This window comes from Hemiscyllium ocellatum, chromosome 31 (genome assembly GCF_020745735.1).
Source record: "Hemiscyllium ocellatum isolate sHemOce1 chromosome 31, sHemOce1.pat.X.cur, whole genome shotgun sequence".
NCBI classification, from domain to species: domain Eukaryota; kingdom Metazoa; phylum Chordata; class Chondrichthyes; order Orectolobiformes; family Hemiscylliidae; genus Hemiscyllium; species Hemiscyllium ocellatum.
The window spans coordinates 10,168,707-10,184,349 of NC_083431.1; the positions used below are offsets into that span (position 1 = coordinate 10,168,707).

Consider the following 15,643-nt stretch of genomic DNA (forward strand, 5'->3'; position numbering starts at 1 on the left):
TTAGCTTGTACAGGCTTTAATAAGCTTTAACTGTTTACAGAGGTTGGTGTGCATGAATTGCATCCCGTGTGTGAAACCTTGGGAAAAGAACCTAACAGAGAAGGATGGGCAGATTTCCTTCCCTACAGCAGATTCACGAATTGAGGCTTTCTACAATCAATGGCAGTTACTTGGTCAGATGTAGGCTAGCTTTCTGGTTCTGATTTTTATTGAATTCAAGTCTCTCACCAGCTGCCGTGGTAGGATTCGAACCCATATCCCCATACTATTAGCTTGGGGTTCTGGACTACCAGCCCAATAAGAATTCCCTCCCCCGAGCACATCACACGAGCAATGTTCCAAACCTTGTGTAAATCCTTTCTCAGCGCCACTAAAAATTCCTCCTTTTTCTCATCGAGCATTCTCTCCAGCGCCTTCAGCTGCTGGATGCGGAACTTCAGAGGCCGGCTTTTCCCCTGATTGTAGGCAGCTCGCGCAGTAGATACAACAAGTTGGATCCCTTCCATGATGGGTCAACCTGCCAAGGGACACAGGGCAATGGTAAATTGCCTCAAGCATAGACCAGCACTAAAATGCAGAAATATAGAGAACCTACTGTGTATTTGAATATTGTTTGGTCATCTCTATTAGAGGAATGTTTAATTCAGTTGGCGTTTCAAAATGTGACCGTCCCATATGTTGAAATAGGTTTTGCTGGTCATGTTAAAGTAAATGAGCACCAAATTTGAGCACTGTCAAATTGTCACTCAAACAGGAAATGCGCCGTAGATCAGTAAGCACCCAGCAAGGACAATAATATTTCAGCTCTAATCCTACATAACCAGATAGATCCTATGGAGGTGTTCAAAATCATGACGGTTTTGGACAGAGTCGTTGGAGAGTGAACTGTTCCCATTGGCCAAGGGATCAAGGTGATTGACAAAGGTGACATGAGGAAAAACATTTTTACATAGCGAACCAGACCTTTATAATTTGCTGTTATTAAAAAGAAAGAACATGGAGGGTAACAAAGAGAAAGTGACAGTAATGGTACAGGTATACTGCTGGTTTTGAATAACAAGCACAGACAATGGACTGAGTGGCCTCCTTCTGCATTAACAGTTCTGTGATGTACCCGCATCCAAAGTAATGGAGTTCAATGTAGTCGGAGTTCTTTTTCATGGATTCATAGAGATGTACATACAGCATCTCTGATTTATCTGAAGGATATTGTCAAGCTGGAGAGGGTTTGGAAGAGATTTACCAGGATGTTGATGGCTATGGAAGGTTTAAGTTATAAGGAAAGGCTGAATAGGCTGGGACTTGTTGTCATTGGAGCATAGGAGATTGAGAGGCGACTTTATACAAGTTCATAAAATAATGAGAGGGTATAGATAATGTTTATGGTAGTTGAGCTTTCCCTAGGTTAGGAGATTCTAAGACTAAGGGGCACATTTTTAAAAGCGAGAGGACAGAGATTGAAAACAAGGGCCAAATATGTTTTTTTAAATGCAGAGGGTGATTTCGTGTATGGAAAGAAGTTCTAGAAGAAGTGGCAGATGCATGTACATTTAAAAGGATAGTTGGGTAAGTTCATGAATAGGAAAGGTTTGGAGGAATATGGACCAGGGCAGACAGGTGCGACTAGTTCAGTTTGGGATTACATTCAGCATGGACTGGTTGGACCGAAGGGTCTATTTCTGTGCCAGTATGACTAATGAAAGCTCTCCTTATAGCTGCTGCATAAATTTGATATTAGTCTCTACCCTGTTCATGTTTCCAAATCTCTAATGTTTTTATTAAAATTGAATTTTTCCAATCATATTAGCATTTGCACTTCACTTTCCCTTCTCACCTGGAAGAGAAATTGCCCAGTTCTCTTACTTCCTGACCCAACCTTCCTGAACTTCTTTCAACAACCAAGTCTCTCGTCCATTTATGACATTCAATACCAATTACTATTAGTAACAACAACTTCTGACAAGTACAAAACTGAGTTCAAGGTGATGCTTGGTAAAAGAGCTGGTTACATTGATTAAAATCGCATGAGATCCATGATAGAATGGGAGATACTGGGGACCATCTTTCCCCTCCCCAGCCTTGCAAATCCAGTTGCTCTGCTCATCCACCCACGTCCAGATCCTTTTCCAAAAGGAAGATTAAGCTAGCGTTTAGGGAGGAGAATATCGATAGAATGTAAATCTAGGAAGTTAGTTTTCACACAAAAACAATGATTAAACTGCTAACAAAAAGGATGATATCATGGATAAGCAAAACTGGTCAGTATTCACACGGGCAGCTTGTCATACAGCCCATGTTACTGGATATAAAATCAATTTTAAAATTAGAAAGCATGATTTAGAGCAAACGAGGCAAACTTTAGTAGGAAGTGGGAGGAGAGCATGTTAGAGCCTGTTTGAGTGTGGCAATTGCTGGCTGCTTGTGTGTACAAGAGGAGTCAATTCTCATAACTTCACAAGTTACTTTATTAACAATACACATGTAGGTTTTATTCCAAACTAAAGCTTATATACTTTCCCACAAACTGAACAAGAACCTGTTTGAACATGAGGGTCCTCTGACACTTCCCAAGTAGTCAATAAATCTAAAAGCTAATACCTGATCAGGATACCTGCTGCTGCTAATGGAGGCTGATGCTGACCAGGCATCACTTTCGATGTTGTCACCAAGTCACAGGCTGACCTTTCGATGTTGTCACCAAGTCCTGGAGGTTAGGTTTCCTTCTGTGATAGTTGGTATCCCAACTTTTCCCAGAGGGTCTTTATCTTTTTTTAAAAATCTCTCTCGAGTCGTGCTGGCTCAGGCTCATCAACTTATCGCGTGCCTTCCCTTTTATTGGCCCTGAACCAGAGACCTTGATAGTACGACCATGTTGCTCCTCAAACCACAAGTCTTTTGTATAACTGTATCTTTCCTACTTTTTTTTGCAGACTCTAGATGGTGTCAATCAGTTCTGACCGGCTCAGGCCAGTATCTGGACACAGGTTCAGTTCACGAGTTGCTTTTCCCTGTGTCAGCAGCTTTACATTGAGTATCTCCATCGGCCCCAGGGCAACTGGTAACCCCCACCCCATCTCTCCCCCTGCAGCCCCAGGGTGGCTGGTAACCCCCACCCCATCCCCCGCAGCCTCAGGGCAGCTGGTACCCCCCCCTCCCCCACAGCCTCAGGGCAGCTGCTAGCCCCCCATGCCCCCTGCAGCCTCAGGGTGACTGGTAACCCCAACCCCATCTCCCACAGCCTCAAGCCAGCTGGTACCCCCCCCTCCCCCACAGCCTCTGGGCAGCTGGTACCCCCCCCCCGGCAGCCTCAGGACAGCTGGTACCCCCCCTCCCCCACAGCCTCAGGGCAGCTGCTACCCCCCCCCCCTCCCCCACAGCCTCAGGGCAGCTGCTAGCCCCCCATCCCCCCTGCAGCCTCAGGGTGACTGGTAACCCCCACCCCATCTCCCACAGCCTCAGGCCAGCTGGTACCCCCCCCTCCCCCACAGCCTCTGGGCAGCTGGTACCCCCCCCCGGCAGCCTCAGGGCAGCTGGTACCCCCCCTCCCCCACAGCCTCAGGGCAGCTGCTAGCCCCCCCATCCCCCCCACAGCCTCTGGGCAGCTGGTACCCCCCCCCGGCAGCCTCAGGGCAGCTGGTACCCCCCCTCCCCCACAGCCTCAGGGCAGCTGGTAGCCCCCCATCCCCCCTGCAGCCTCTGGCTAACAATTTTAAACAAAATAAAAAGTGCAGAAGAATTCACCCAACTGGTTTCTTTAAAGATTAAATTTGGGTATCGGAGGTGGGAGTCACTGGCTGAAGCCCATTGAGAAGGTGGCGATGTGCTGTTTTCTTGAATCTCTGCAGAGGTTCTCTCAGAGCAAAAGGCAGCCCTTTGGCCCATTGAATCTGCACCAATGCAACTACCACTAAAGTGCTTGGTTTTGGTAGAGCTGGAGAGAGTGTACTTGAGGGGCACGGTCCCTGCTACTGTTAGCATACCTGCACAAGCACACCTCTTCCTCACACTCAGTGAAGCTAAAAAGAAGATTGGCTGTTTATATTTTGTAAAACATGGAGACTAGTTATCTGGTACTTTTGACAGGAAGTGCAGTATCCAAAGCTAAGTATGTTACTTGGCTACGGCTTGAAAGACATGAATGCAATTCTACAAATGGAGGGTTTGGTTAAGTTTCAGTGGTATTGAATTTAATAAAAAGGTGATGCACCCAACTAAAGATGGTCTAGTGTAGAAATTCTAATATAGAATGAAAAGACACCATTGCAAGTTACACCATTAAAAAATGTAAATACAAGGAAGAATTGCTGGGGTTTGCTGCATATCAAGTGACAGGAGCAGACTGACTAAACACTGGATCATTAAGTAGTTGATCAAACAAGACATATAAAGTGCTAAACTGCAGGAAACAGAATCACCGGACACCATATTTTCTAAAAATCGATTAGTGTTGAACATAGACAGAACATAAACATATTTCCCCTTATAACTGAACATGCAAACAATGACAGATTGTAAGACAATCGTGACTCTTCCAGCCCGTGGCACAAATTCAGCACTTTATTGAAATCATGATTAAACAAAAAAAAAGTTCCCTACCCTATCTGAAAGTCACACAATCCTCTTCAGCACAGACTCCGGGTTAGTCTTTAAAATATATATTTTAACAATCCAGGCAGGTTTTCTCCAATTAGGCAAATCAAAACTAACTCAATGATCGATTGGCCTCAATAACATGTTCCAAAATACATTTTGTAAGAAGTGATTGCTGTTCCTATCATAGATGGTTTCAGCTCTTGCTTGAAGGAGTTTAGCGGATTAGCATTCATTGCACAAGAGGGAAGCTTGTTCCAGAGATATCATTCTCTCGGAACAAGGATCACATTCTGATATCTAACCTCATTCCAGCCTTAATCAACTTGGTCAAAAGTCACACAACACCAGCTTATAGTCCAATGGGTTTATTTGAAATCACCAACTTTCCGAGGGCTGCTCCTTCAAGAGACCCTGGAGTCACATCATTTCGGACTTGTCCGCCCCAGTCCAACACCAGCACCTTCACATCTTAAACTACTTGAGAAAAAAAAATTCCTTAATCCTCCTTAAGCTAATTGAAATAAACTTTTGACTCAAATACAATCTAATCTCTTTATCAAGGCTGACGTAGAGAGTTTTAATTAACTTGGATTTGACATGTTAGAAAATACTAGGCGAAAGTGAGGACTGAACATATTGGAAATTAGAGTCTACAGTGTGGTGCTGGAAAAACACAGCAGATCAGGCAGCATCCGAGGAGCAGGAGCATCAATGTTTTGGGTAAAAGCCCTTCATCAGGAATGGGAACCGAAGGGTTGGAGAGATAAACAGGAGGAAGGTGGGATGAGGGAGGGGAAGGTAACTGAACGTGCAATAGGTGGATGGAGGTGGGAGTAATAGTAATAGGTCAGAGGGGAGGGTGGAGCAGATAGATGGGAAGGAAGATGGACAGGTAGGACTGGTCATGAGAACGGTGCCGAGTTGAAGGTTGGAAGTGGGATAAGATGGGGGAAGGGGAAATAAGGAAACTGGTGAAATCTACACTGATGCCATGGGGTTGGAAGGTCCCGAGGTGTAAGGTGAGGTGTTCTTCCTCCAGGCATTGGGTGGAAGAACGTCTCATCTTCTGCCTTGGCTCCCAGCCTAATTCCTGATGAAGGGCTTTTGCCCGAAACATCACTCTCCTGCTCCTCGAATGCTGCCTGACTTGCTGTGCTTTTCCAGCACCACTCTGTCGATGTTAGAAAATACCTCTGAAGCAAATCGGACTTGAACCTGGGCTTTCTAGGCCAGAGTTAGGAACACTACTACTATATCACACATGCCCAAGTCTGCACACCATAAACCAGCTGTGACTGAGAAGCCAGGGACGGTCCACAGTAACCAGGATGAGGAGGAAGGTGCTGGTTCACACAGATTGGCTGGCAAAGGGAAACTACGGAAACCTAACAAGCTACAAACTTTCTCTCATGTTTTAAACTTTAGAAGATTTTTAAAAATCATTCAAGAATGTAGGTGTTTAGCAAAATAAATTGTTTCGGTTTAGGGAGAAGGTTTAATGTTTAACCATCTTTTATTTTCTTCTGATGAAAGGCAACTGCTACAGAATGCACCTGGAGTTTTAGGGTAATGTTTCCCCCTAAAAGTAACGACTTTCAGGAACGTGCCTGCAACTTTAAATGAGGACTTCCTTCAGTATGAAGTCCCAAGGTGCTTCACAGGAAGAACTTGTACAGTGCCACACGAGGAGATATTAGCACACAGATGCATAACAGCACGATCCACTTGTGATCTCCTCTTCCAAGTGACAGCCAATCCTGATTTGGGAATTATATCACTGGGTCCATTACTATCACTGGGTCAAAACCCTGGAACTCCCTCCCTAACATGACATGATTCAGGAAGGTGGCTGATCGCATCGAAGGGCAATTAGGGATGGGAAATAAGTGTTGGCATTCAGTCAAGACACTTAAGAGGGCTTTGGAGGACATTTGGATAAAATTCAAATGGAAAAGGTATGGGAAAAAAAGCAGGAGATTGGTGCTAGGTAACAATGGTCATGTGACAAACCAGAGAAGACACAACAGGCCAAATGACTTCCTTTTGCATTGTAACACATCTGTGAAACTTAGGACAGGCTTTGGTTAAGAGGTAGGCTTGAAGGAACACATTAGGGAATAGATAGAAGTTCAGAAAGGGAAGCCCAAGAAGTCAGGGTCAACAGAAGTGAAAGACCCAGCCACTGATAGTGCTGAGGTTAACACTGGGACACTCCGGGCTGGAGGAAATGACTGATAGAGGAGAGATAAATAATTTGAAAATGAAAGTGAGAAGTTCAAAACCCAGACAGGCCAAACTGTGCTTAAGCTGTATGAGACACACACAGGAGTTGAATAAAGAATTTTGAAAAGAGCAGTATTGCAACACATGCTGAAACATTGAGAAATACCAAGAAAACCAGGAGGACAGTTGTTTGGTTTTGAGGTCACGCCCTATCATATGACATTATGCTCTTACTGTTCTGGTCATTATTCAGAAACAGGAGTGTATTATACAGCTCAACTCTGGATAATACCATTTATTAGCAATGGCAATAGTAGAGGAAGATATTGCATAGTTTGTTCTTTAGTGAAAGATAAACAGTGCCGTGAGAATAATGGGTGTTCTGACAATCAAAAAAAAGTCTTGTCAAATTAAGTTGGGTGGGACATTGGGAAAAACAATCTCGGGAGTAATTGCTGGAAAACCTCAGCAAGTCTGGCAGTATAGGTGAAGAGAGATACGGAATTAACGTATCAAATCTGATAAGTGTTAAAAATCTCACACCAGGTTATAGTCCAACAGGTTTGTTTGGAAGCACTAGCTTTCGGAGCACCGCTCCTTCAGCAGGTGGTTGTGATGAAGAGGCAGCGCCTCAAAAGCTAGTGCTTCCAAACAAACCTGTCGGCCTACCACCGGGTGTTGGGGGATTTTTAAACTTCGGTCCACGCCAGTCCAAACACCGGCACCTCCAAGTCGAGTCTGATAACGACACTTCTTCAGAGCTGAACTTTGTTTCAGATTTCCAGCGTCGGGGTAATTTTGCCTTAAATGAATAAACACATTCCCCCATCAAGATTTCAAAATGATACTTACACTTTTCCCTTGATGAAAGAATGTGGGAGGTCAGTCCTGACTGACTGGGGGGTGGGGGAAGAGGCCTGGGAATGAAGTAGAGGGTTCCCGTGCTCTGATCTGCTGGAGGTGCCCTGGCAGCCTGTGATCTGAGCTCCAGCTGATCTCACTGTATCTCAGCTCCGCTACTTTGTTCCTTGAACCAGTGATACATTTCAGAGCGCTGGCAGCCGCAGAGGGACAAACCACCCAGCTCAAAATAGCGATCACACCCAGTACCTCGGGTTTATTCCGGATGAGCTGAAAATGTGTTGCTGGAAAAGCGCAGCAGGTCAGGCAGCATCTAAGGAACAGGAGATTCGACGTTTCGGGCATGAGCCCTTCATCAGCATCTGCAGTCCTCACTTTCTCCTCGAAGATTTATTCCTGATGAAGGGATTTTGACCGAAACGTCGATTTCGCTGCTCCTTGGATGCTGCCTGAACTGCTGTGCTCTTCCAGCACCACTAATCCAGAATCTGGTTTCCAGCATCTGCAGTCATTGCTTTTAACTCGGTAGCAATCGCCCTTCCTCAAAGTTATTCAAAATATGCCCATGACTTTAACCAAGCAACACTTCCAGTTACAGCACAAGGGCTATTCGGCCCGTCAGATATGTGTCAGCATTCATGTTTCTGGCCTGCTTTTGCACAGCTCTATCTAACCCCGTCAGCATACCCTTAATTCCCTTCTCGCTCATTTGTTTGGTTCAATTCTGTTCAAATGCGTCTGAGCACTAGGAGAGGCAATGGCCCAGTGGTATTATCATCAGGTCTACTAATCTATGTGATATTCTGGGGACTCAGGTTCAAATCCTACCAATGACAGATGATGGAATTGGAATTAAATTCAATTCAGAAAAATCTGGAATGATGATCATGACGTGTTTGTCAGGCAAGACCCCTCTGGTTCGCCCCAGCCCTTTAGGGAAGGAAACTGTCATCCTTACCTGTTCTCGCGTACCCATGTCTCCAGACCCACAGCAATTTGGATGTTTAACTGCCGTCTGGGCAATTAGACAGAAGCAATGAATACTGGCTTAGCCACTGATACCCTCATTCTGTGACTGAATAAAGAAAGCTGTTCACCTCACACTACTACAATTGAAGACAGCAATGAACTTCATTTGCAGTCCTGAGCAAGCAAGGCAAGAAAAAACATTTTGCACACAGGAAATAGTATTTTGGTTGGTTAGCTCAGTTGGCTGGACAGCTGATTTACAAGGCAAAAGTGAGGACTACAGATGCTGGAATTCAGAGTCTAGAACAGAGTGGTGCAAGAAAAGCACAGCAGGTCAGGCAGCATCTGAGGAGCAAGAAAATCGACATCAGGAAGGGCTTTTGCCCAAAATGTCAATTTTCCTGCTCCTCGGATGCTGCCTGACCAGCTGATTTACAATACAGGGTAATACCAACAGTGCAAGTTAAATTCCCACACTAATTAAGTCACCATGAAGGGCTCTCCTCCTCAATCTCTCCCCTTGTCTGAGACTGTCAGGTTAAAGAACCATCAGTCAACTCTGTGCTGAGAGAGCAGCCCTGTGGTCCAGTCAGACTATGGAGACTTTATCTTTTGGTTTGGAAGGCACTGCCTGAAAATATGGTGCAGACAGATTCAATTGAGGCATTCAAGAGGCCATTCGAAGATTATTTGGGTAGAAATGATCTGCGGAGATGTGGGGAAACTGTAGGAGACTGGCCTTAGATATAGAGCACAATGGGACTAATGACCTCCTCCTGCACCATAATGATTTTGTGATTCACAATGTCACCACTCACTGGATGAAGAGGTTTTTCAATACTTAGCTTACAAGAAAGTCTTTTTAATTCAAATAACGGATCTTATTTTAGTAAGAAACCATGAATCAAACATTAAATGTTTCAAAAACCAATACAGTTTATTCATGTTCTTTAGGAAAGGAAATCTGCCATCTTTACCCGGTCTGACTTACAAGTGACTCCAGACCCACAGCAATGTGATTGATTCTTAACCGCCCTCTGAAATAGCTGAACAAGCCATCCAATCCAAAGGGGATGGGCTAAATAATACTGACCGTGCCAACAACACCCAGATATCATCGTGATTGACCTGTGCAGGGATGTTATGACACATCTTGGGAGCAGGAGGGACTCAAGCCCAGTGTGTTCAGAGATAGGGACATGACCACCACATCACAGGAGACCCACACCAGCAATCAGTGTGTGAAGGTGAAGAAGGTTTCTTTGAAGAACCTTTGGATGAAAGGAAGATCTAGATATTCTCCTAACCAAGCTGTTCAGAGATATTACTACACACCTCAGAAAATGTGAGACTTGAACTTAGGTCTCTCAGTCCAGAGGCAGGGATACTACCATTGTGCCACAAGTGCCCTTTCACCAGTAGCATCCATTTATAATTAAGCTATTTTTCTACCAACTGGTTCAGAGATGTTATTACATGCCATTGGAGCAAGTGGAAATTGAACTCTGGTCTCTTTGTCTAGGGGAGGGTACACTACCATTGTACCACAAGTGGGTCCCAGCTAACAAAACCCACATCCCATAAAAGAATAAAAAGCACATGAAATTAATTAATTCACTCATTCATTCACAAAGATGTGAAACCCACTTATAAAGCTAGCATTTATTACAAATCCTTAATTGATCTTAATCAGGTGCTGATGACCCATCCCTTGACAACTGAGTGGCTTGCTCATTAAGAATCTGCCAGATAACTGTGGGTCTGGAACTACATCTAGGCCAGGGCAAGATTTTTACAATAGTCCAGCAATTCAATTGTTCATCACTCCTGACACCTGCCATTTATTGCAAACTTGATTAATTCGCTGAATTGAAGTTCCTCAGCTGATATCATGAGTTAGAAATTCCTAGATTGGGATTACTAGCCCAGACTCTGAATTAGCAACTCCATAACATAAACACACTTTCATACCTGATCATCCCACGAGTTTATTAATATCTTCTTGTTTACCCTCAAGTCTCACCTTGCATTCTTTCTACCTCATCTCAGTCTTTCAATCTATCTCTTGAATTCCTTTCTGTCCTGTATTGATTGTGTTCGTTTTGAAAGCATCAAAGTTACTTGCCTTAACTATCCCCTCATCATCTCTCAATCTGAATCATTAATAGATGTTCAAAGTAGCAGGAATCGTCCAACTGTCCCTGCGATGTTTCTGTCTGTCTGGGAACTCCGCATTGTCGTCACTAGTACTGTATCTTTTTTTGTTCCAAAATTAATTTTCCAACCAGCTTTACATCTTTGTATCCTATTGATTAATTCCCAACATGGATCATTGTAATATGCTCTTCTAATTAAAAGTCACTTCAGTTCCATATGACAACACATCCCAGTGCTCCATACCATGTCCATTCCGCAGTGGATCACTGTCCAGAGCAACACAACACTGTGGAGTATGTGATTTTTATCTTGTACAAAGTCACGATACAGCGTGATTCAGTTCCACTGATGGAATATGATGTGCTGCTCTTTAGCTTAATGTCTTGCTGCAGATTGATATGAGTCTGGGTCCATTCATTATTGAGATTCTGATCCTGCAGGATTTTGTGGTACAGGTGAGTGAGATGCTCTGAGGAACTTATGTGCAAAAAGACTCAAACCACTTGTGATATGCCAATGCTGCTGTTTTATTCCTCACAGCAGGAGAAAGTGAGGACTGGAGATCAGAGTCGAAAGTGTGGTGCTGGAAAAGCACAGCAGGTCCAGCAAAATCGAGGAACAGGAAAGTCAACGTTTCGAGTATGAGCCTTTCTTCAGGAATGGTGGGTGGCCCAAGGGGGCTGAGAGATAAATGAGTGGGGCTGGGGGGAAGGTAGCTGGGAATGTGATAAGTAGATGAAGGTGGGTGGGGTGATGGTGTTAGGTCAGAGTGGATTGGTGGGAAGGAAGATGGACAGATAGAACAGTTCAAGGGGGTGGTGCTGAGTTGGAGGGTTGGATTTGGGATACGGTGAGGGGGAGGGGGAATGAGGAAACTGGGGAAATCCACATTGATCCCATGTGGTTAGAGGATCCCAAGGTGGAAGATGAGGCATTGGGTGGCTAGAGTGTGGTGGTGGGCAAGGCCCAGGACTTGCATGTCCTTGGCAGAGTGGGAGGGGGAGTTGAAGTGTTCAGCCATCAAGCAGTGGGGTTATTTAGTGCATGTGTCCCAGAGATGTTCTCTGAAACGTTCCTCAAGTAGGCATCCCGTCTCCCCAGTGTAGAGGAGACCACATCGAGAGCAACGGATACAGTTGATGATGTGTGTGGAAGTACAGGTAAATCTCTGTCGGATTTGGAAGGATCTTTTGGAGCCTTGTATGGAGGTGATGGGGGAGATATATAGGCACAAGTTTTGCACTTCTTGCAGTGGGAGGGGAAGGTGCCAGGAGTGGAGGGTGGGTTGGTGGGAGGGCGTGGTCCTAACAAAGAAGTCGTGGAGGGAATGGTCTCTGCAGAACACGGATAGGGGTGAGGAGGGAAATATATCCCTGGTGGTGGGGTCTGTTTGCAGGTGGCAGAAATGGCGGAAGATGATGCGGTGTTGGTGGGGTGGAAGGTGGGGACCAGGACAGTTTTGGTTGTCCTCCTTCTTCAAGGGCCGCAATTTCCCCTCCCACTTGGTCAACAATGCCCTACAGCACATCTCCTCCATTTTCTGCACCTCCATCTTGAACCCCAACCCTCCAATTGCAACAAGGTCCCCCTCCCTCACTGGCCATGATCCTCATCTTCCACCCCACCAACCTCCAGATACAACGCATCATCCTCCCCTATTTCCACCACCTACAAACAGACGCCACCACCAGAGATCTATTTCTCTCCCCACCCCCATCTAAGTTCTGCAGAGACCATTCCCTCCACGACTTCCTTGTTAGGTCTACGCCTCCGGCCAACCCATCCTCCTCTCCCGGCACCTTCCCCTCCCATCGCAAGAAGTGCAAAACCTGTGCCGACACTTCCCCCATCACCTCCATTCGAGGTCCCAAAGGATCCTTCCACATCTGACAGAAATGTATCTGTACCACCACATGTCATCTCCTGTGTCTGTTGCTTTCGATGTGGTCTCCTCTACATTGGGAAGACAGGACGCCAACTTATGGAATGTTTCAGAGGGCATCTCTGGGACATATGCACTAAACAATCCATTGACCTGTGGCCGAACATTTCGACTCCCCCTTCCACTCCGTCAAGGACATGCAAGTCCTAGGCCTCTTCCATTGCCAACCTCTCGCCACCCAATGCCTGGAGGAAGAATGCCTCATCTTCTGCCTTGGGATCCTCCAACCGCACAGGATCAATGTGGATTTCACCAGTTTCCTCATTTCCCCTCCCCTCTCCTTATCCCAGATCTAACCTACCAACTCGGCTCCGCCCCCTTGAACTGTTCCTCCTGCCCATCTTCCTTCCCATCTATCTGCTCTATCCTCCATTCCAACCTATCACCATCACCCCCCTGACAGTTTCATCCACCTACCGCATTCCCAGCTACCATCCCCCCCAGCCCCACCCCCTCTCATTTATCTCAGCCCCCTTGAGCACCTGCCTCATTCCTGATGAAGGGTTTATGCTTGAAATGTTGACTCTCCTGCCCCTCGGATACTGCCTGACCAGCTGTGCTTTTCCAGCACCAGACTTTTCGACGATGATCCATATGCAACATGGTACTGAAATGGTGAACTGAAGTGCGTCTGTATGATGTGAGCGAATGATAAGCCCTCTCTTTTCATGCCCTTTTATCAGTGATATGTTGTTATGCATCATCTGAATTAAATTTTTCATTCTCGTATTATTATTCATTAACACGACCTGGAATTGCAATACATGTGCAAGCCACAGTTTTGTCACAAACACCATTTGTAAACAAAACACTGACTTCCAGCGCTGTGCGTTTTAACTCCACACTAATCACCATGTTATATTGAGGTCTGTAGAAATCGACAGCTTTGTGAAGAGCTCGAGGGGAGAGCTGAATGGATGAGCAGTGACCTTTCCAGGAAAGAAGATAAATGCTTGGTCATAAAAGGTGACTTGTCTTAGTTATAAAATGAATTTGTGAAACAGCAGCAAGATAAGAAAAGTATTTTTATAGACACGGTCACTGTTTTATTCGGTCTCATTGTGATTTAAATCAGGGAAATATTCCTTTGTGTTAAAAGCCTGAAGCTGTTGAATTGCACGTGTTTTTGTTTGTGTCGTTCTTGCTGTTTTTCCGGTGCTCCGTCCATTCATGTTCCATTCCGGGAATGTGGCCTTTCTCATTTCCCTTTCTCTCTATTACTATATCAGCGAGAGCTGCTCTGATGCAGATTGATAGCCCTGACAGCAGCGGGACTTGTTTTTGTTGGGGAGTGACCTCCCTCAGATGACTGCAGTCGAATTAGGAGATGCTGGAGTACCCAGACTAATACAGACACCTCCTCCTGCTTCCCTGAGTCAAGCCCTGAACAGGACACTCCATGCTTTCCCCTTCTCCCCCAACTGTAGAGTCTGGGCTAACTCCACTGCTGATCGGTACAACCACACAGTGAGGCTTCAGCTCCAGAGGCTACAGGGTACGTACTGGAGCTGGGGTACGTACTGGAGCTGGGGTACGTACTGGAGAGGTCCCAATAGAACAGTGGGGTCCTTTCCTGGGAATGGGAGTCAAGTGTACAGTTAAAACAGTGGTGATCCATTCAGCATTTGGTCAATGCTGCAATGGCAGGAACTTCAATATATGAGATACCCCAAACCCTTTTCAGCTAGTGAGGTTGTTTTATTAAAGTGTAGTCATTGTTGTAATGTAGGAAAGGTAGCAGCTCATTCAGACGCAAGCTCCCACAAATAGCAATTTGTTAATGACCAGATAATTATTCGTAGTCATGTTCATTGAACAACAGATATTGATCAGGGTAGTTGAAGAGAACTGAAGTGTTCTTCTTTGAATTAATGCAGTGACACCATTCATATACAGAGATGAGGGTGGTGGGGACTGTTGTTTAATACCTCATCTGAAGGATGATGCGTCTGACAGTGCAGCACTCCTTCAGTCCTACAGCAATGCCATGAACATATACCTCTGTCTCCTGGGTGGGTCTCACACACAAAACTCTCTGTAGTTTTTCATTTCCTGTGCCTTTAGTCTGAGCTGCCTGCTGTTAATAAGATTTCTCCGGGCTTTTTCAATTAACATACTAACATCTGTCAGTTGGCACTGAAGGTTTCAAATTAAAATGACATCTCCACTTCCTTATTGGTGTTCTAATTGGTCGTGTTCCCTGTTGCAAGGTAGATCTCAGCTCATCAGCTCACCTGTTACTTCATCAAAACCGTACTTTGTTCATTTAATCTCACTCCCTCTTTTGCTTATTCTTGATTTAGTGCATCTTGTAATGAACCACGTCTCCTGTCCATATTTCGACATCTTATCTTTCCTTTGACCGGTTTGATCAATTTGATCAAAGGTGTGTCATGTCATCAGCTGTTTACTCTGAGGTACTAGCTCAGTTTACTCCACTTACATAACGCATATAGTAGGAACACCACCAACTGCAAGTATCCCTCAAAGTTGCAGATCACTCTGACTTGGAGATATATCATCATCTTCACTTTGCTGGATTGAAATCCCAGAATTCCCTTGTCAACAGCACTTTGTGTGCACCAACACCAAAGGTACTGTAGTGTTTCAACAAGGCACCTCTTCGGACCCTCCCGTGTACAATGAACACTGGTCTTGACAGCACTTGGCATTTCCTCATATGGATAAAAATAAGCTACTGTCACTTACTATCTCAAAATACATGCCAGGAAATTTGCATTCTATCTTCCCTAAAACCTCAATATTTCCTCCTAAAGCAATGGAGACAAAGAAAGTCTTGCATTTCAATGGCACATTTCACTGTCATGAATGTGCTTTATAGCTAGTGAGGTTCTGTACAAGTGGAGTCACTGATGTAATGTAGGAAACACTGCAGTC

At 45.0% G+C, this 15,643-nt stretch overlaps 2 protein-coding genes across 5 annotated transcripts in view; one reads left to right on the top strand and one right to left on the bottom strand.

The window, feature by feature from the left end:
• nle1 (notchless homolog 1 (Drosophila)) overlaps positions 1 to 15,643 on the top strand; it is a 257,228-nt gene that overhangs the window by 195,871 nt on the left and 45,714 nt on the right. The window lies entirely within an intron of this gene.
• The window catches only part of LOC132830201 (aldehyde dehydrogenase family 3 member A2-like), a 59,982-nt gene that overhangs the window by 35,650 nt on the left and 8,689 nt on the right, over positions 1 to 15,643 (bottom strand). For 2 of the 4 annotated variants that reach the window (XM_060847723.1, XM_060847724.1), the window contains exons 1-2: positions 7,669 to 7,839; positions 345 to 517 (exon numbers count right to left, since the gene is read on the bottom strand). In XM_060847723.1, coding sequence (XP_060703706.1) covers positions 345 to 506 — 162 coding nt within the window. In that variant the 5' untranslated portion in view covers positions 507 to 517; positions 7,669 to 7,839. Of the gene's footprint in view, positions 1 to 344; positions 518 to 7,668; positions 7,840 to 15,643 lie in introns of those variants that run through there. The other 2 variants (XM_060847725.1, XM_060847726.1) reach the window with 2 other exon arrangements.